General features: G+C 38.5%; 1 protein-coding gene across 1 annotated transcript in view; it reads left to right on the top strand.

The window, feature by feature from the left end:
- Positions 1 to 6,202, top strand: part of LOC105808231 (tripartite motif-containing protein 43-like) — an 11,393-nt gene extending 5,191 nt beyond the window's left edge. The window contains 4 exon segments of the mRNA XM_012641796.1: positions 3,038 to 3,268; positions 3,969 to 3,991; positions 4,504 to 4,601; positions 5,709 to 6,202. Of these exon segments, the coding sequence (XP_012497250.1) occupies positions 3,038 to 3,268; positions 3,969 to 3,991; positions 4,504 to 4,601; positions 5,709 to 6,202 (846 nt within the window).
- Positions 6,203 to 20,361: the final 14,159 nt, after the last annotated feature.

Genomic DNA, 20,361 nt, shown 5'->3' with positions numbered 1-20,361 from the left:
CTATCCAGTTTTCCCAGCACCATTTATTGAAAAGAGATTCTTTTCCCCAGTGTATGTTTTTGTCAGCTTTGTCAAAGATTAGATTACCATATGGTTTCATGCCTAGGTTTAAGTCTGTTATCCATCTTGAATTGATTTTTGTGAGAGGTGAGAGGGGGGGATCCAGTTTCATTCTTCTGCATATAGTTATCCAGTTTTCCCAGCAACATTTATTGAAAAGAGATTCTTTTCCCCCATGTATATTTTTTTTAGCTTTTTCAAAGATTAGATTACCATATGCAGATGGTTTCATCTCTGGATTCTCAGTCCTGTTCCAGAGGTCAATGTCTCTATTCTTGTGCCAGTACCATGCTGTTTCAGTTACTATAGCCTGGTAGTACAGCTTGAAGTCTGGTAGACTGATACCTCCCAGTTTGTTCTTTTTACTTAAGATTGCTTTGGCTATATGAAGTCTTTTCTGGTTCCATGCAAAGCATAGAATTATTTTTTCCAGATCTGTGAAGAATGATAATGGGATTTTGATACGGATTGCATTAATTCTGTAGATCACTTTAGGTAGTATCGACATTTTAACAATATTGATTCTACCAATCCATGAGCAAGGTAGGTTTTTCCATCTGTTTACATCTTCTACAATTTCTTTTTTTAGTGTTTCATAGTTCTCCCTGTATAAGTCTCTCATATCTTTTGTTAAATATATTCCTAGATATTTAATTTTCTTTGAGGCTATTGTAAAAGGAATTGTGTTTTTGATTTGAGCTTTTGCTTGACTGTTATTGGCGTATATGAATGACGCAAATTTGTATGTATTGATTTTGTATCCTGAGACTTTGCTGAATTCATTTATCAGTTCTAGGAATTTCTTAGAGGAATCCTTGGGTTTTTCTAGATATAATATCATCTCATCGGCAAAGATCAAGAGTTTGATCTCATCTGTCCCCATTTGGACACCCTTAATACCCCTCTCTTGCCTAATTGCTGTGGCGAGGATTTCGAGAACTATGTTGAATAGAAGTAGAGATAGAGGGCAGCCTTGTCTAATTCCAGTTCTAAGTGGGAATGGTTTCAATTTTTCTCCATTCAACATGGTATTGGCAGTGGGTTTGTCATAAATGGGCTTGATAATTTTAAGGAATGAGGCATCTGTGCCTGTTTTGATGAGGGTTTTTATCATAAAGGTGTGTTGGACTTTGTCAAATGTTTTTTCTGAATCTATTGAAAGAATCATATGGTCTTTGTTCTTGTTTTATTTGTGTGGAGGATTGCATTTATAGATTTGTATATGTTAAACCAGCCTTATATGCCTGGAATAAAGCCCACCTGGTCATGGTGAATTATTTTTTTGCTCTCTACACATCTGATAAAGAGCTGATAACCAGAATCTATCTAGGACTCAAAAAAATCAACAAGAAAAAATCAAACAACTCCATTAACAAATGGGCAAAGGAAATGAACAGAAACTTTTCAAAAGAAGACAGAATAATTGCCAGCAAACATATAAAAAATGCTCAACATCTCTAATCATTAGAGAAATGCAAATTAAAACCACAATGAGATACCATCTAACCTCAGTGAGATTGGCCTCTATCGAAAAATCCCAAAACAAGAAATGCTGGCGAGGACATGGAGAAACAGAAACACTCTTATACTGCTGGTGGGACTGCAAATTAGTGCAACCTCTGTGGAAAAGAATTTAGAGACACCTCGAAGAGCTAAAAATAGAAATACCATTCGATCCAGCAATAGCACTCTTAGGCATCTACCCAAAAGAGCAAAAAACATTCTATGATAAAGACATCTGCACCCGAATGTTTATGGCAGCACAATTCACTATTGCAAGGATGTGGATACAACCCAAGTGCCCGTCAATCCATGAGTGGATTATTAAAATTTGGTATATGTTTACAATGGAATATTACTCAATCATAAGAAATGACAGTGATCTAGCACCTCTTATACTTTCCTGGATTAAACTTAAGCCCATTATCCAAAGTGAGGTACCACAAGATCAGAAGAATGGGCTCCACTTGTACTCACCATCAAATTGGTTCTAACTGATCAACACCAGGGTTCTCACATGGCAGTAATACTCTCTAGGGATTAGGGGGATGGGGGGGGTAAATCCACAACTAAAGGACATGGGGAGCATTGTAGGGGGGAAGGGCATGCCTTTAACCCTCGCTTGGGTGAGACAAAGATATAAAGTGTAACTATAATGTTTGTACCCTCATAATACCCTGAAATAAAAAAAGAAAGAAGTGTGGCTGTGATGGCAAACTCTGACAGCACAGGAGCTACATGATGCTGCAGGTACAAGTAGCAGAAAATTGAACATGCTGAAAAGCTGCAGAAAAATCGGGGAAAAGAGACTGGGGGAGTGAGAGAATGACTAGATGAATATTGGGAAGATTGACACAACGGCATAAGGATTAATGTTCTTAGAATGACAGGCACTATAGTGCCTGTGATCTTAGATAGCAGGAAGAAAGAAAGCAGGATAGAAGTCAGTTTGAGGGCTTGGCTAAACATTTTACTAGAATACCCTTTGTGTGACAGGTTTTTATCCTTAATATAATGTATGGACAGCTTTTCTGCTAACACTGATTATTGAGGCTGCGAATTAAGGAGGTTTGAAATTAGAGACTAATTTAGTAACAAAGATCAGATACATCACATACAATGATTTAATAATGAATCAGAAATTTCAATTGTTTTCAGGGGGTATTTCAGATTTGCGAGGATATATATAAAATATTTTAAACCTGAAAGGCTTTCTTCAGTTGTTTAAGAATTTATGAATTACATGAATGTTGAGGGAAGGGCTGGTTTATCTCTTCAAATTTTTAATAAAGAATGGAAAATAAGTGAAGGATGGAGCACGATGTATGTGTGGACTCTTAAGAAATGGGAGGACGTGAATTAGGGCGCATGTAGCTGATTAGTAGAGAAGATGATTCAGAGAGAACTTGATGAAGTTTAAGTGGAGGAGGATGAAGCCGGCTCATGTATGTGATCTGAGAAATCCCTGTCCCTGCAGGACTATGTGGATCTATGGGCAAAGATGATTGGGGATGAGTATAGTAAGCTGCCTCCAGCTCTCCAAGAGGAAGAAAAACAACATATAGAGAGACTGAAACAGGAAAGCCAAGAGATTTTTCAGCAACTTAACACAAGTGAAGCCAAAATGGATGAAAAGAGGAAACAACTAAAAAAAACATATAGGACACTGATGGAAATGTGTCATAAACCAGATGTGGAACTGCTCCAGGTAATAACTGATGAAGTGCCTTGAAACATTTTATATTGGCTAACATTTACATCTTTGCCCTCCATTAATTCTTGAGTACCAAAGACATTTTTCTTCATCCTTTTTATTTATGGTGAGGTTCCTTTCCACTTAAGTATAATACAGAGAAACTGTAACTGGTAACCTATCAATTAACTCTAAGATTTATGGAACTGTGCAAGTAAATTTCCCAAGAAATATTTCCTTCTAAAGTCTGCCTTACCCAGTAGACCCCTATAAAAACCCGGATGGAACAAATTCTCATGCAAATTTAATTTTTGTTTCCATTGGGCAATGAATAGAAATTTGGGAAAAGCTAACATCTACTTCCTCCTCCTTTTGGAAGTCTTAAGTTTGAAATGCCCTTAATTTGAGGCACGCTGCCCTTTGGGGACAGCCCTGGGAAAGATCACTTGCAGAGGGTGGTGGTTTGCAGCAATGCAGTCACTGCCTATGTGTTTCTCTTCATTCCAACTCATGGTTCTGAATCTGTCAAGAATTTTGATTCTGTATGTGTTTTACTGGGATCATTCCTAAGAAGCCAAAAAGCATTTATTAATATAAGGAAGGTTGGGGTGATAGTTTTGGTACTTTTCTGAACTTTCCCATACCCAAAGCCTGGATGGGAAGAATAACTAATATTTGAAGATGTCTAAACTTTTCTTTTTTTTCTTTATAGGAGGATTTGGGAGCAATACTGACAAGGTATGTTTACCTTCAACATGAGCCGGGGCACCAGGGGAGCTATTGCATAGATCTAGTGTTTTCTCACAAAGTGAAAACATAATTTATTAACAAATTAAGTCACTAGTGTGTGTGTTTGTGTGCTATGTTTAATATTTTCTCTATGCCTTTGTATCACAAATTAGTGTTCCTCAGCCTGCCTATGTGACTCAGGGGTTATGTGTTGAAGGGCTCAGTGGAGATGTTACTAGAATACAGTCACCTGTGTTTTTACGATTTGGAGTCACAAACATACACAGATAAAGAAACCACATAGTTACAGATGGTAAAAGAAAGAGGCAAGTAAATTTTTTGAGGCAAGGGTGGAAACAGAAGACTAAGATATATTTCCAAAAAAATACCACAATCCATCCCAGGATTGTGTACACTGCAATGTCAGAAATGGAATTTTATGAAGCAGTCTCAGTTGGAAATTGTGATTACTTAAACACAGACACCAGACAGATTAACTAACTGAACCTGCCTCCTTGCAGCAGTGAGTCCGTGCACAAGCACATGCCCCAGCCTGTGAATCCAGAGCTCAGTGCATTTCCCATCACTGGACTGGTGGACAGGCTCAGCTGCTTCTGAGGTGAGTGTCAGCCCATTGGTGGGATCACCATGCAGTGTCTTCAGTAATGGTTTCCTGTGGGCCAGCTTTCCCTCTGCAATGACCTTTCATTGAGAAGAGAACAGCCTGTGAATAGGCATTTATAGTCACGGTTGTACTATCATCCTGTGGACACAACTAAATGAAACCTGGTGAGAGGTAATGAGATTCAGCCCAGTAATAAATTATTTAGAAAAAGAAAACACACAAAAGAAAGACTCCATGGAACATAAAACCATTTTCTGATACAATGAGAGTTCAATGAATCATACAGAACTGATTATTAACTCAGGACAATGCACTTTCAAATTAAGTGCAGTTAATTATTGTGGTAGAATTGCTAGTCTTTTATTTTTAAATATATTCCAGTTAAAGTTTCATAGTAATTGAATTTGTAGTAATGCACACTTTAATTAATATAATTAAAAAGACATGAATGATTTTCTGTAACTAAACATAAAAAGTGAAAACTTATGAACAACAATAAAATGATTTGGTAGTTGATGAAGCTTTATATAGAACTCCCTGATAGACCACGCTTAGTCTGACAGGAAAAACATTACTAGGCCTGAATCAGGCATAAAAGCCAGATAATGCTTAGAAGGAAATCACTTCTAATAACGTATATTCAGATTTTTTCTTCATCTTAGGTGTCAAGTTGCTAGCTTAACTGGCAGAGTACAATATCTCTGGCAAGGTAGTAGCCTCCTATTTAGAGCTAAGAAATTCTCCCATCCCCCACTTCTCTGCCCCAAAAGAGAAAGGGTAGTGGAGGTAACTTGTATTGTTGTGGACTTGGGCTGCAATGCACAGACTCCAGTTTTTCAGGTGTCAGGAAAAGCTATCAACCAAAGTGGGCATCACCTCCTTCCCCTTTATAATTTCTGAATTTTTAGGCATTGTTTTCTTTGGGTTAGGTATTTACTTCTGCAAATATTCTCAAAGTCTTTGAATTCAGTATTTTTCCAGGCATAAATTTTTATAGAAATTTAATCTGTTTTTTTCCAGTAAGATTCTAGGTCAATGCTCTCATTTCATATATTTAACTGAAAAACTGATTTTGACTAGAATGTTCTCTTCTTTCCACAGTGGAGATTTACTTCCACAGTGAAATAACCAATCACGATATCAGGCTGTTTGATGATGTGAGAAGCTTGATATTTAGACCTGATTATCAAGATGCATCTTTGAATACTGATGGCTCTAACTACTTTGCTATGAGGGGAGTCCAGGGCTTCACCTCTGGGAGACACTACTGGGAGCTGGATGTAGACAACTCTAGAGATTGGGCTCTAGGAGTCTGTAAAGATTCCTGGATAAAGAAGAATGGCACATTGTTGAAATCTAAGGACATATTTCTACTTTTATGTGTGAAGGAGGATAATCACAACACTCTCTTCACCACCTCCCCCATGGTTCCTCACTATGTCGAGAAACCTCTGGGCCGGGTTGGTGTGTTTCTTGATTTGGAGAGTGGAAGTGTGAGTTTTTTGAACATTGCAAAGAGTTCCCTCATATGGAAATACCCTGCTGGCTCCTTCTCTTTCCCTGTCAGGCCCTTCTTTCTCATTGGCCACAGATGAGCAGGGATGAGTCAGGAACCTGACTGCAAATCTGTGAACTCCATGTGCTGGGGAGCCCTACTCAGCTGAAGCAAATCAATCACACTTTACTGTCCTCTAAGTTTAATCTACTTTAACATAACTTTATTTCACTGTTATTAAAAGTGTAATGCAAAATGTTTTTGGTCCACTTTATTTAAGTTGAAATCATCTCTTGTGGCCCATTATCTAAAATACATATTTGGTGATTTTCCCTTGCTTTGTGAATCTATTGGGTGGAGTTCTGAAAATATCAAATGTGTGTTTCCAACTTAATGGTCTAATGAAGAACAGAGTGTGAACATCATGGACAGACCTGGTTTGTTACAATGCACATGTCAGTCCAAGATCTCCCTCTTGAAGATCTAGTAAATCCTACACATTCATTCACCTTTAGGAGGAAAATATCTATTTTACATGGAATTTTCCACTCAGTCTTAGGAACAGAATAGACATTCTTTACAGTCATGTGTCCTTTAGTGACAGGAATAAGTTGTAGGAAATGCATCATTAGGCAATTTCATTTTTTCACAAATAGCATAGAGTGTGATTACACAAACCTAGATGGCACAGCCTACTTCACCTACGCTATGTGGTGTTATGTATTGTTCCTAAGCTACAAAATTGTAAAGCATGTCACTGTACTGAACAACATATTCAATTTTAACACAATGGCAAGTATTTTTTGTAACTAAACATATATATACAAGGAAAAGGTACAGTAAAATTCAGTGCTATAATCTTAGAAGACCACCATCATATATGTGGTTCATGATTATATATGATTTCAGAATGGCTGACTCTCTTCTTTTAGAGTAGTTATAAGTTGCAAAAGATATAGGAAGTGCCTCATAGTCAGGCTATATTTTCAGCAGGTCACACAGTGTCTATGACATAATGAGCATGTAACAATGTTGGAATGGAAAACATAATGTTGTAATAACTGTCTTTTCAATAATTTTCATTTACAGTGGATTGCTCCATAATCTCCACTATGGTGTCACATAAAATGCAGTATCATCACTAAATTATATTACTGAAAGGAAGAAATTTATTTCCAAAACAATATGGTTTCAAAGATTTTTCACTAGTAATAGAGAATAGTAATGAAAATAAATGCTGTAAAACATTGAACAGTCTATGAAATACAAGGTAAACCAACTGGATAGGAAATGTTAGGGCCAATCTGGAATAAATAAATGATTGAGCATGGGGTTCTCAAAATTTGTTTCCAGTTCCAGCAGCCTCAGTATCATCTGAAACTTGTTATAAATGTAAATTCTTGGGCCACACCCAATAACTAATGAATCAAAAAGTATGTGCATAGGGACTGCAATCTGTGGTTTAACAAATCTTTCTGGTGATTTTGATGAATGCTAAAGTTTGAGAAACACTGATATAAGTTGATTTATGGATGCAAAGCCTCAGTATATTTCTTACAGCTGAGAAGCAAAATATCACTAGATTTAATTTGATTCAGTAATAGTGATTATGAATTTCTTCATGAAAAAAGCATAATAGCAGAGGTTAAGGTCTTCAGTAGAATGTTTAGGATCCTAAATAGAATGATGATAAGTCAATCATGTTGAATAATAGATTATTTTCATCAACATGCCTACATTGTTTTAATTTTTGAGTCATTTACTTACCACACTGGAGGAAAAATCTTTTCTTCAGTTTAGAAAACAGACAATAGAAAAAAAAATCCAGATGTAAGTAAAAAAGTAATGAGTTCAATTTACCTTTTTGATTGTTGGTCATTTTTGGATTTTTTAAATCTTTAGTAATGATGAACAGATTCCAATGGCTTGCTGCATACATATAAATGTTCTACTTAATGTGGATATCAGCAATGTTAGAGTAGTGTTCTTTTATGGGGCGAAATATCAAATATGTATTTTGACACATCAGTGGCAGATTTTATTGTCTCAGGACAATACATCAATTAAGCGAAGGGCTATTGGTACAGCAATAAGAAGAAAGACCACAGAAATCAAAGGGCAAGGCCTAGATTCCCCTATTGTGTAGATGCTGATTTATGACTGAATAGACAAGTATTGCAAGTACATGTCAAATTGAAGTCTTTCTAAGTAAATATGCTCTGATATTTATTTAATATTATCCACAAATAATAATTTCAATTGCATTACATTCAATGTTAAAGGCAAATTGATCATTTTTTAAAGTGAATATTAAAAGGATATTCTTGTATATATTTTTTAAGAGATGGGGTTGCCCAGGCTGAATTCAAATTCCTGGGCTCAAGTGATCCTCCCGCCTCAGCCTCCCGAGTCACTGGGACTACAGGCACTTGACACTGCACCCAGCTAGAAGAATGTCCTTTTGCTCCTATGTTAGAAAGTGATTTCTTAAAAAAGAAATGAAAAATCAAAAATTAAATAAGGGAAAAGATGATCTAATTCTGGAAATCACCAGGCAAGGCAGGGTTATGATGGGCCATAATGATGGTGATCCTGGAACTCCCTTCTTTCCTGCCTCAGCTCCTTAGCAACGACCTAGAAGGGCTCTCTTCCCACTGGGTACTTCACATGGGGAGTGATTGGGTGGTATTTATCTTGCCCCCAACCTTTGGGGGGGTCCCACTCCTCACAGTGATCCAAGAGCCTAGAGCCTAGTTTTCAGAACAAGATAGGATCCCCTATCTCAACACCACTGAAATCTGGCTTACATAATTTGTTCAGCAAAATAACCATCTAGCAAAGACAAATGTTGATATGTAGTTACCTGAGAACAGGGTAGGACAAGAAGGGTAAGAGGGAGGGTTGAGAAAAATGGATGAGAAGACTTTCTGGAGTGATAGATGTGTGCACTGCCTCGATTTTACTTATAGTTTCATAGGTGTATACATATGCCAAACTTATTAAATTGTACATTTTAAATATGTGCAACTTTTTGTATATTATGTATACCTAAATAAAAAATAATAATAAAGAGCATTTTCTGTGCACTGGGAGAGCAGAAAAATCTGTAAATCAAACTCTAGATTTAATAGAGTTTCAAATGTTAAAATAATTGAATGTCCAGTGGAAGCAGTTCATTCATAGGAAAACCTGGGAGCCTGATGATCCCGACATTTGCATGAATGCCCCTGAAAATGTTGGTTTCCACAATTTCTCTGGATCCACAAAGACAACAGAGGTGGTCCATCCTTCCTATCAAACCTAGAATTCCTGTAGAAGAAGACACTGCAGAGACATCCACATTAGTGAATATCCTCAGGGTCTGCCCAGATCTCTCCTAGCTTCCTTAATCTCAGCAAAACCTAGCCAGGAAGACATGGGGCCTCAATGGGAATGAGATAGTATGCCCCATTGTGGTAGGGGAATGCTCCAGCATGTACTTACAGGGATAGTGGGAGTCCCCTTAGGACTGGATTTTGAGAGTACTTAATGACGGGAATCAGAACACAAAATGGAAAGAAAAAGAGTTTACTGGCTTGGGTACCTGTTCACCTGACATACACCCTGACAAAGAAATCACCAGATGGGGCACACTTGCTGATTGGTGGCTCCAATAGGCCTGAAAGAAATCAATGGTCTATGCTAAGCACCCTTGAAGTGGCTAAATTGCTGTGTCAGTTGGAAGACAATAGGATTAAAGGCAAAGGAACATTTGTATGTTGGAGGAGATATATTATGAGTTTCAAAAATCAGCCATAGGGCCAGGCGCAGTGGCTCACGCCTGTAATCCTAGCACTCTGGGAGGCCGAGGCAAGTGGATCGTTTGAGCTCAGGAGTTCAAGACCACCCTGAGCAAGAGCGAGACCCCGTCTCCACAAAAAGATAGAAAGAAATTAATTGGACAGCTAAAAATATATAGAATAAATTAGCCGGGCATGGTGGCGCATGCCTGTAGTCCCAGCTGCTAGGGAGGCTGAGGCAGAAGGATTGCTTGAGCCCAGGAGTTTTAGGTTGCTGTGAGCTAGGCTGACACCACGGCACTCACTCTAGCCAGAGCAACAGAGTGAGACTCCGCCCCCCCCAAAAAAAATCAGCCATAGGAATATGTTTCTCTGGAATTCAAAGACGATACATCATCCAACATGGTCCTCAAGAAAGTGCTACTGAGAAGGAATTTGTATTATTGAAGTTCAGTGGAAGCCACCCTCTCCTGGGCTCAAGTAGTCCTGCTGCCTCAGCCTCCTGAGTAGCTGGGACTACAGGTACACGCCACCATGCCTGGCTAATTTTTTGTAGAGATGGGGGTCTCACAATGTTACTCAGGCTAATCTAAAACACCTTACCTCAAGAGATCCTCCCACCTTGGCCTCTCAAATTGCTATGATTACAGGTGGGAGCTGTCATGCATATGGGAGCTGGTGGCATATGTCACTTTAAATTATGTCAGTCTCCATCATTTTAAGTCTTATTTTCTCCTTCCCTAAAGCTTTATAGAGGATCTTCACCTTTCCTTAGTTTATACTGATCATCCATGGGAAATATCAAAATCAACACTATGAAATAAAATTATGCTATAATTATTTCAAGCCTCAAAATAATGAAATTTTTTTAGACTGTGAATCTAAAATTCTACCCATTTCTTGTCTTTTCTTGACATTATCAACTAGTACTTGTTAGCTACAATTTAGAAATTTTTAATTCTAATAATATTTTTATATTAGCTCATTCATTTATGCATCTATTTGTTCACCACATGTGCACCATGCACTATATTCTAAGCATTGCCTTGTATAGTGCGAATAGAATAGCATACATGACAAATATTGTGCTTATTATCTTTAAATTTACAGTCTATTAGCAATAAGTAACTATCAATTTAATGAAAGTTTGTTTAATATTATGAAATAATATAATATGTTCAGAGTGTGTCATAATAGAAATTAAAGAAATGAACTCCTGGTCTATGGAGTCAAGGAGGACTTCTCTGAATGACCTGTGTTTGAGCTAAGAAGTGATCAATGACTATGAATTAGAGAAAATTTAATCTACTGAAGACTTGGATCTACTCATCTAGGTCAGACTTGAAAAGAAAACTAAGAATTTTTCATTTTGTTTAGTAATCTGAGATATTCACCATTTTATTTTTCTATCCCAGCCTGGTTCAAATATGTAAGTAAAACACATTGTTTACAATGTGGATGAGCTTTGGAAACATTATGTTAAATAAAAGAAGCAAGACACAAAAAGCCAAATATTGTATCATTTAATTTGTATGGAATGTCTAGAATACACAAATCCATGAAGATCTAAAGTAGGTAAGGGTTTGCCAGGTTGGGAAGGGGAGAATGAATAGGTTTAGAGGGAGGGGAAGTGAATGGGAAGTAAATGTTAAAGGATGTCAGGTTTCTTCATGGGGTACTGAAAATGTATGGAATCAGATGTTTATGATGGTTATATAATTCTTTATTAAAATAAAAATAAATAAGTTTATACATTCAACATGGTTAACCCATTTCATAACCATACATTAATTATGTTTTCAAAGGTTACAATGAGCTCTAAAACAATCCTGCAGCCTCACATGAGAAGGTCTCAGGATTGAAATTTCCTCAGACATGGGAGTTCATCAATAAATCATCATGAAACCTGACTGTTCATGGGGAACCAAGGCAAAGGAAAGGCTTCAGCAGAAAAGAGAGAGAGGCAGGAAAAAAATCAATATAAGGGAACATTTAGAAACATCACAGAAGCTCACTGTTGTATTTACATAATCCAGAAACATCCCAACCTGTTCCAGAGGCCTTTGCACACACCAAGCTAAGGGTGGGGAGTTGGTGCAGATATTACAATGATTGTTCTTCTTTGAAGAAAATAGGGAAATTGCTTCCTCAAAACCAAAAATGTTATTGGTATCTCTTGTCCAGGGATATTTACAGACTCCCAGGAATCAGCTGGAGGAATATGTCATGTCCACTTCCCCCACTTCCCAGCAATGCCTGCCAGAGGTGAAGGCCTGAGCTCCCCAGGCAGCAAGGTTCTTGGAGGTCTGGGGCTCCCTGGGTGCACCATAATGGTCATCTCCAAACATCACACTTCACATGGCCTCAGAAAGGCCCGTATAGTGACTGGCCATCTACTTACTCAGAGGATTTTCCACTACAAAAAGAGGCAAAAATCAGATCAGCAAGTGCCCCAAAGGATAAAGTTTCTCTACCCAATTAGTGACTTTATTTGCCCCTCCTCCAAGGAAAAACAGAATGAAGGGAGCAAACATAGTTCAGATTCAATTATCTATGAAGATAAAGGGTTATTACCACCTATACATCACACAGAAATCCTTCAAATTGTACAGAAAATCAAACAAACAATCCCAAGATATTATGACTGTGTAAAGAGAATGGTGTGAGAAGTGTGAGAAGTGACTATTAAATGAATATTCCCATTTGATTGATAGGCCATGGCATTTTAGATTGTGTTGGGAATTCCCTATATCATTTGTATTTGATTTTTTGTGAGTTTTTCTACAACTTATCTGGTGAGTTTTTGTATTGTCGTACCACTTGTATAGAATTTGAGGAAAAGTGGTTGATACTGCTTGTACAGAGTGTGAGAAAAAGAGGTGGTTTATGGTCCTTGGGTTTATTCTAAGCTATTAGTTCTCTTCCCTGGAATTTGTTGTTTGCATTCTAATTTTGATTTAGAGGTGTATTCTAAAGTGTCTTCTCATCTACAGCCATACCACCCTGAATGTGCCCAATCTCATCTAAAGGGTCTTCTCCACTGATTCTAAATCCCTTAAAAATAAAGACAAGGAGAATGATGCCCTTCAGGCACCCCAGTTGGTTTATGGTGCCTCTACTTGCAAGTATTTGTGTAAGGTTCAAAGGCATGCCAGGTTTTCTAGGATGACTAATTCTTGTGCACAAGTTTTTACTAAAGGGCAAATTATATCAAAGAAAATTCAAAGCTCTAATGGTTGACCTGCCACACTACATGGTTAAAATGTTGAGTCTCAAATCTTCTGCTTAAGATAAACTCATTGTTTATGGTATACAAAATCATCTGTGTTTGTAAGATTTTTAATAAACGAGGTCCTCCCACGCCCTCCAGAACTCTGCAGCTGGCTGTGGCAAGGTACTAGGTGGGGCCACAGCCCAGGGGTGCACCTGGCAGGAGGGAAAACTATGTACATGGCACACGTGGCCTGCCACCAAGCTGCATGCAGCAAGGAGGAAGGAACGCCTGTTGCTGCCACCATCTTGGCACCTTGAGAGGGGCAGGGAAGGGTGCCATCTGAACTAACTCTTCAGTACCACACCCAGTAAATTGTGACTCGGGGTTCAGAATGGTCTCTCCTGGCAGCAAACTCAACTTGGGTCAGAGGGAACCCATAGCAAGGGTAGGCAATTTGCAGCAATATCAGTCAGGGGGGTTTGAATGTGCAAAAACAGCCAAAGGGTCTTCTGAAATAGTCAAAAGGAATGGGTGAAAGAGCCACCCCAGACTGATTTTTTGTAAAGAAGAAGGACCTTGAAAGGAACATTGCCTCAAATTGTAAGGGACTCCAGGCGGCAGGAAGCCTCCAGGAAAACAAATAGTTTTTTTTTAAGTCTAGGACTCAGATAGCTAAGGAAGGAGCCTGAAGCCCACTGCCTCCAAATATCCCTGTAGGAGCCCCAGGCAAAATTGACAGTGGGAATTCGATTGGCGCTAGCCTGGTGGACAGAAGCTGTCCGGGGAAAGTCCTCTTCCCCCGGCTGCCACCATGATCCCTGGCACCAGCCTCATCTGGTGCTCTGCAAGCCAGGCAGGGAGCAGTGGGGGAGGGGCCAGGTGGCAGGGAGGCAGCCATAGACAAGGGGTTACCCAGAAACTCATCACAATATGCCCCAGGGGGCGGGGACCTGGGCAAACAGAAGGAGCACTGGGGGTTGTTTCAGAAGCAGCAGAAGCTCATCTCTGTGGGGGGCGCCACCAATCTCCTGCTAGATGTATATCGGGGGCTGGTGAAATATACAGGAGATTTGTTCTTTGAAGTTTGAGCCTCAACAAGCTTGCACATCACTCAGTCCAGGGAAAGAGGCCAAGCAAATAGGGAATGCTGGTAATGGACACCATGGAGAGATAGCCACAGAGATGGTTCAACATCTCCTCCTCCTACAGCAAGGATGTCAGCAGACACCATTGTCGACAGGAGCCAGGAAGGTGCACACTCTGCAGAGCCTCGTACATTTCACAAGAGTAATAATAGACCCTCCTTTGTAACCGAGGTAACCCAACATGTAAGCAAAGCCCTATACTTAGAATAGAAATTACATACATCCTGGAATTGATACACGAAACCAACCTAAAGTGAGATAGAGTATTGCTGCTTGCCCTCCTCTGGATAAGGGTAGCCCTTTAGAAGCAGGCTTAAACCCTTAAAAAAATAGTTTATGAAATACCCTTCCTGGCATCCCAAAGTGAGTATGATAATATATCCATAAGTAAAAGACAGTAGAGTTAAACAATATGTCAAATGAGTGGGTCAGATGCTAACCACTATCCATGAGTTTGCCTCTTTCAGGTCCCTGCCCCAGCTGGAAGCAGAGAAGTGAAGGGGACCCTATGAAGTGCCTCTAACAACTCACATCTTGTTAAAATTGTCAGAAGTGAAACCTGGCATTCATCATACCAAAGTAAAGAGGTATACCCCCAGTGGAGGGGCCACCCTTAGACGATCTATAGTATCTGAGGAAAAAGGAAAAAAATGAAGATGTTGATATTTTCACTAATTTTTTTGCTTCTGTCTATAGGATAGAGGAACAATTCCTCAGTGAGGATTTCCCAGGGCTATCCTCTTCTGTTGATCTGTCTTGCTGCTGGGTATGTTATCCTAAACCTTGTTTGGTACAAGTATTTCTATACATGATTTCTGAATTTGCAGAGGCCAGACTCTCAGATCACCTACTGAATAGCTCTGCACTCAGAAGTCCCATGTTGCTCTTCTAACCCAGCCTTGTATGGATATTGTATGTAAGGTGGACAGTTCATTTCACAGTTGACAGTTGACAGTTCATTGTCAATCCCCATGCCTATAGTTACTGCTTATGCCCTTTTTCACCTGATAATCTGTACTTTTTGTCTAAAACATTGCCTCAATTCAGCAGGAAGTAGCTTGATGACTACATCACCCCACCTCCCATACATATGGAAAGGTAAAATTGACACTGGGGAATATGATGTAACACAGAAAATGGCCTGAAAAAGGGTAAAAATGTTTTCTGTCTCTTCCTTTTTTTTTTTTTTTTTTAGTCTAGTCAAGTGAAGCAGTGGGAATGGAGAAGGAACAAAGGAACCTGTAACTGGTTGTGTGGTTGCCATCAGTTAGTTGCAAACATCACAGCCGTGGGACCAGCCTGTTTCCTGTCTTCTTCAAAGCCCCCTTACCCTTTTTGAGAAATAAAATCTTTATCCCTACCTCAGGCCAGTGGTCAGGAGGGGCAGGGTAGTGTCCTTTGTTCTTTGTGCCACATGAGATTGCTCAAGGGAATTGTCTGGGTGGAGGTTACAAGATTATCCTAGCCAAAGATGGGATGAATCAGAACTTTTAAAAGCTCTGTACTTCTCAGAAGCAGGACCTTGGTACTTTGAGACAGGAGTCTGTCAACCTCCTCATTTTCCAGCAAATTAATAAACTACTCTTCCCTTCTCAAACAAACAAACAAAAAAACCATATTCTCCAATTTTTGACTACAGGAAGGATCATTGCCACAAACTCCAGGTTGTTAAAGGGTCAACTGTACATTTACATTGTCAATAAGGGAATGGATTTCTCAGAAATCAGAGATCATTAGTGTAAACTCACCACCAAGTCCTGCAAAGAAAAAAGAGTTTTTAATCATGAAAATTATATCTTTCGGTATATTCTCTGGTATTCTCTGTTGTTTTTGTGTTTTAATAATGCATTTTTTTCTTATTCCCCATTCAAGGCTATGTTAACAACAGAATCTGAACTGAGCCATGAGGCGCTTCCTCAGTGTGTATTAAGAAGGAAGGAGCCCAGAAAGAGGCTGTGTAGCAAGGAGATCACAGTTCCCAGTGTCGCTCATCTCCCAGTCTTACTCCCAGGAGAGGGCTGACCACATAGGACAAAAATTAAAACAAAACAGAAAAAATAAAAACAGAGTGCATTGAAATTGCTTACCAATTTCTAAAAACCTTACCTACTCAAGGGGAAAACCCTCAATACCTTCACCAAATTGCTTTTGTGGATGGATTAGGGGACATAAACTGAGTATTACTCCAAAAAGTTAAACTTTTCCTGGCCTAAAGTTTTGCTGATTTTGGATAATCCTTCTGTATGGCTCTCTCCCTATGACACTTCTGTAGGGATCTTACTCCATCAATTATATTCTTTTACCTCCCTCTCATACCATGGACTGATCTTCTAAATATTTTTAAATACACTGTATTTTGCATATTTTAAAAAATTTACTTTATTTCTTCTCTAGGTATTACTTAATTTTTCTCCTCTCCTTCACAGCCAAATTTAGTTCAATGCTATCTTATCCTCAGTGACTGAGGTTTATCCAAAATTGCAATGAATATCTACCATGCCCTATTTCCTCCATATAAGTACGAGTATTTTTTTGCACTAGCTTGTGTTAGCCTGCATATTTGTGATTTCTGATATAATATATCATTTGATACCACTACATTTTTCTGGGAAGAAACCACTTTGCTTTAACTGGTAACTTGATGTTACTTAAAAAGTCTAAGTCAGCATTATGTCAATCTGCATAAAATAAATAACCTTTTTCCTTCTTACCTTTCATGAATGAATTTTGCTAATTTCCAGATTTAATTGCTTTGCATTTCGTGAGTCACTTTCCATAAAGGTCCTATTTTCTTTAGCGGTTTATCCTGTGAAATAGCCATAAGCTTTAGCAACAGAGAAAAGGGTACTGCAGATTTCATGCCCTCATCTATTAGAAAAGGCTGCAGTTGACAGAACCTTAATCTTGAGCTAGAGTGGAGTGGTCCGGATTTTCACAACTTTATCTGATTTAAATATTTGGAATATCAGAGGTTTCAGAAACATATAAGGGACCCTGAGGATAATATAATTTATTTCCTAAGAAATTAGCTTTTGTCTACCCTGGCTATGGAGCAGTCAGGCTTGCAACAGAAGCCACTGTTCCTGGTGCTGCTACCTGCTCCACAGCTGCACCAAATCCACACATTTAACAATGTTTCTAAGGAAACTTCCATTAGTGAGGTTCAACACAGCTACAATTGGAGTGTCAAATTGGTCAATAACATTGGAAGAACACATTTATATCTTGAGATTTACATTGAAAAATCACCACCCCCATTATCTCCATTCTCATCAACTTCATTTTCATAAACGCTCATCTTTCTCTCTGACTTAGGATTCTATAGATTCCAAATGGCGTCAGAGGCATCACTTACCTGCACTGCTCAGCAGCCCATTCTACTGGATGGTGGCCACGAGTCACTTGCTGTGGTCCCTCAGAGAAGGGCCCACAGAGCAGTGTCTTCTTGCCCTCACAGAAGAGCCCCTTCACCTCCATGTGCACCACACAGATCTGCTCGTCTGTGCTGTGGACCTGGTGAGGTCTTGCCTGCCTGGAAAGGGAAACCAGCTTTTTGATTACAAAATTAATTTTGGAGTTTGGCTTCTCTGATATTTCCCTTCACTCAGGGAAGAGCATTGGAGTTTGGGATTCCTCCCAGCAGAAACAGAGGCAGGGCCTGCAAAAGCTGTGCCCACAGTAAATGGTAACAGGGTCTATGAAATAATAATTCATGCAGATGGGGCAGGTGAGTTCATTCTGCAAGGCTTGCAAGGAGCCTGAATCCATGTTTCTGAAAATAAAAAATAGTGAAAAAGTTATATTTTTGCCTCAATGAGGGAAAAAAAGCCTGTGTACAGTTCTGCTTGTCTGCTTGAGCTATGTCGAATTTACCTATGAACTTAACCCTAATATGAACCTAGACATGGTAAATGTAGACAGGCTGCATTTATACAGTTGTCTCTCAGTAGCCATGAGAGACAGGTTCCAAGACTCCCCAAGATTTCAAAATCCAAGGATGCTAAAGTTCCTTATACAAAAAGGGCTAGAATTTGCACATTTTCTCGGATACCTTACAGCATCTCTACATTACTTATAATATCTAATATAATGTAAATGCTATGTATAACAAATAGTTTTTATACTGTATTGCTTAGGGCCAACAACAAGAAAAAATATCTGTACATTTTTAGTACATAGTCTTTTTCCTCCTCCAGATATTTTGATACCCATTTGGTTGAATTCATGGAAGAGCCAAATGTGCTGTGATACAAAAGAGAAAATTAAATGAGGGAGTCCTTAGGATCCTTTTAGTTAAAACAAGCAGTGTTCTCAATCATACCTAAATTACTTAGACAAGCTTAAAGATTGGGCAGAGGGTAAAAGTGGGGAAGATTCCAGAGTTACTTGTATTAGCTGATTGGTCCAGAAGCACATTCAGAATCTGTCTCTGTTTTTTTCTCTCTCAATGACTCCATGATTGTAACACACTAAAAGCTTTAGTCCCTTTGCTAAGAGATTATGCTCGTTGCCTGTCAACTCACTGATGGACTTTTCTGAGGACAATTAGAAATTAATTAGGTTCAACATAAGTTGATTAATTTAATCAGCATTAACATCAACAACTGTCAACTCCTGAAACAATAAACAGGTAAAATTTATTTATCCTTTTAACTTTAATGTCAAAACTTTTACTTTCAAGAAATAAAATATAAAAATTATCTATTTCTAGTTGATAAAAATAATTTTCCTATAGTGAATTCAGATGACCAGAGACAACAGCATCACATTCTGAAATGGTGAATATTCAAGCTACAATAATCAGCAACAATTAATCAAAAATTAATCGATCATCTTTTAAAACAACAACAACAAAAAGAACATAAACACTGGACTTTCCCCTCTACACTAGAGAGTCCAGAGATGCAGTTAAAGGAAGCATGACCACCAACCAGTTCATCTTTATTTCTGATATTTCCCCATACTGACCTATGCCACTTATTGGGAGCCATTGACAGTCAATTTGTTGGATCTATTTTGAACACTTTTCAAATATAGTATGCAATCTGAAGGATTTTAAAGGAACAGCAAATAGGACCTTTACAACAAGTGCTTGTGGATTAATTCAGTACATTTAACTTTGATGTCAATAAACAGTATTACTACATGTACATGTTATATTGGACATTTCAGATACAAGTTCCATAATTGCATAAAAATGGTAGAAATATAACTTTTAAGACATAAAATATCTATCAATATAGTAATAGAATAAAAATTATCAAATAATGTAACACAAACCAATGCTCTAGTTACAGATACTTTACATTGATATCATTTTGAATAACTAAGAAAGCTATTTATTTTTTTCACAAGACTCAAGTGTGCTGGCAGGTTAACCTAAAGTACTTTTACAAAAGAAAGTAAGCATGAAATGCTTTACTTTAAATTTCATACACACCGGCATCTACTATCAGTGGTTTCACCTCTGGAAGCTCTGAAAGATCTGTCAATATCCAGGTCAGAAGGAACTCCTGGCTCTCCAAAGCCCAACAGCCACAAATACCCTGCGCAAGAGGACCTTACTTTAAGGGAATGACTTGATGTTTTCTACAGCATTTCTGTTTCTTTCCTATTGGGATGGGATGAATACTGTGTATTCATCATTTCTGGATACATCTCGCAGTTTGATGTGCCATATGCCTAATCTTGAACCAGTGGGATCCTTCTTTTTCAGCCTCCCAAGTAGCCAGGACATTAGGCATGGTTTTGTCCCCTGAGGCCTAGAGCAGGAATTCAGTCCAAATCAATGGCCTCCTGTAAATTTTATTTAACAGATAGAATTGCTTTTTAACATTTTAAGTCTCAAATTTCTATGATGTTATAAGATTTAATTTCCTGTCTTTGATATTCATATTTGTGTGTGCAAGTTTCCATTTTAGTGTATGTTTGTTCGTTTATTTGTTTGTTTTTAATTCAGGATATTATGGGGTTCTTGCTCTATTGCCCAGGCTGGAGTGCAGTGGTGAGATCATAGCTCACTGCAACCTGAAACTCCTGGCCTAAGGCTATCCCCTGCCTCAGCTTCCTGAGTAGATAGTTTTACAGCCATGAGCCACCAGCTGCCGCTCATCTTTCAGTT

This window comes from Propithecus coquereli, unplaced genomic scaffold, assembly GCF_000956105.1.
Source record: "Propithecus coquereli isolate 6110/MARCELLA unplaced genomic scaffold, Pcoq_1.0 Scaffold170, whole genome shotgun sequence".
NCBI lineage: Eukaryota > Metazoa > Chordata > Mammalia > Primates > Indriidae > Propithecus > Propithecus coquereli.
The sequence above is the reverse complement of the archived record's forward strand: the minus strand, read 5'-3'. Positions and strand labels throughout refer to the sequence as shown.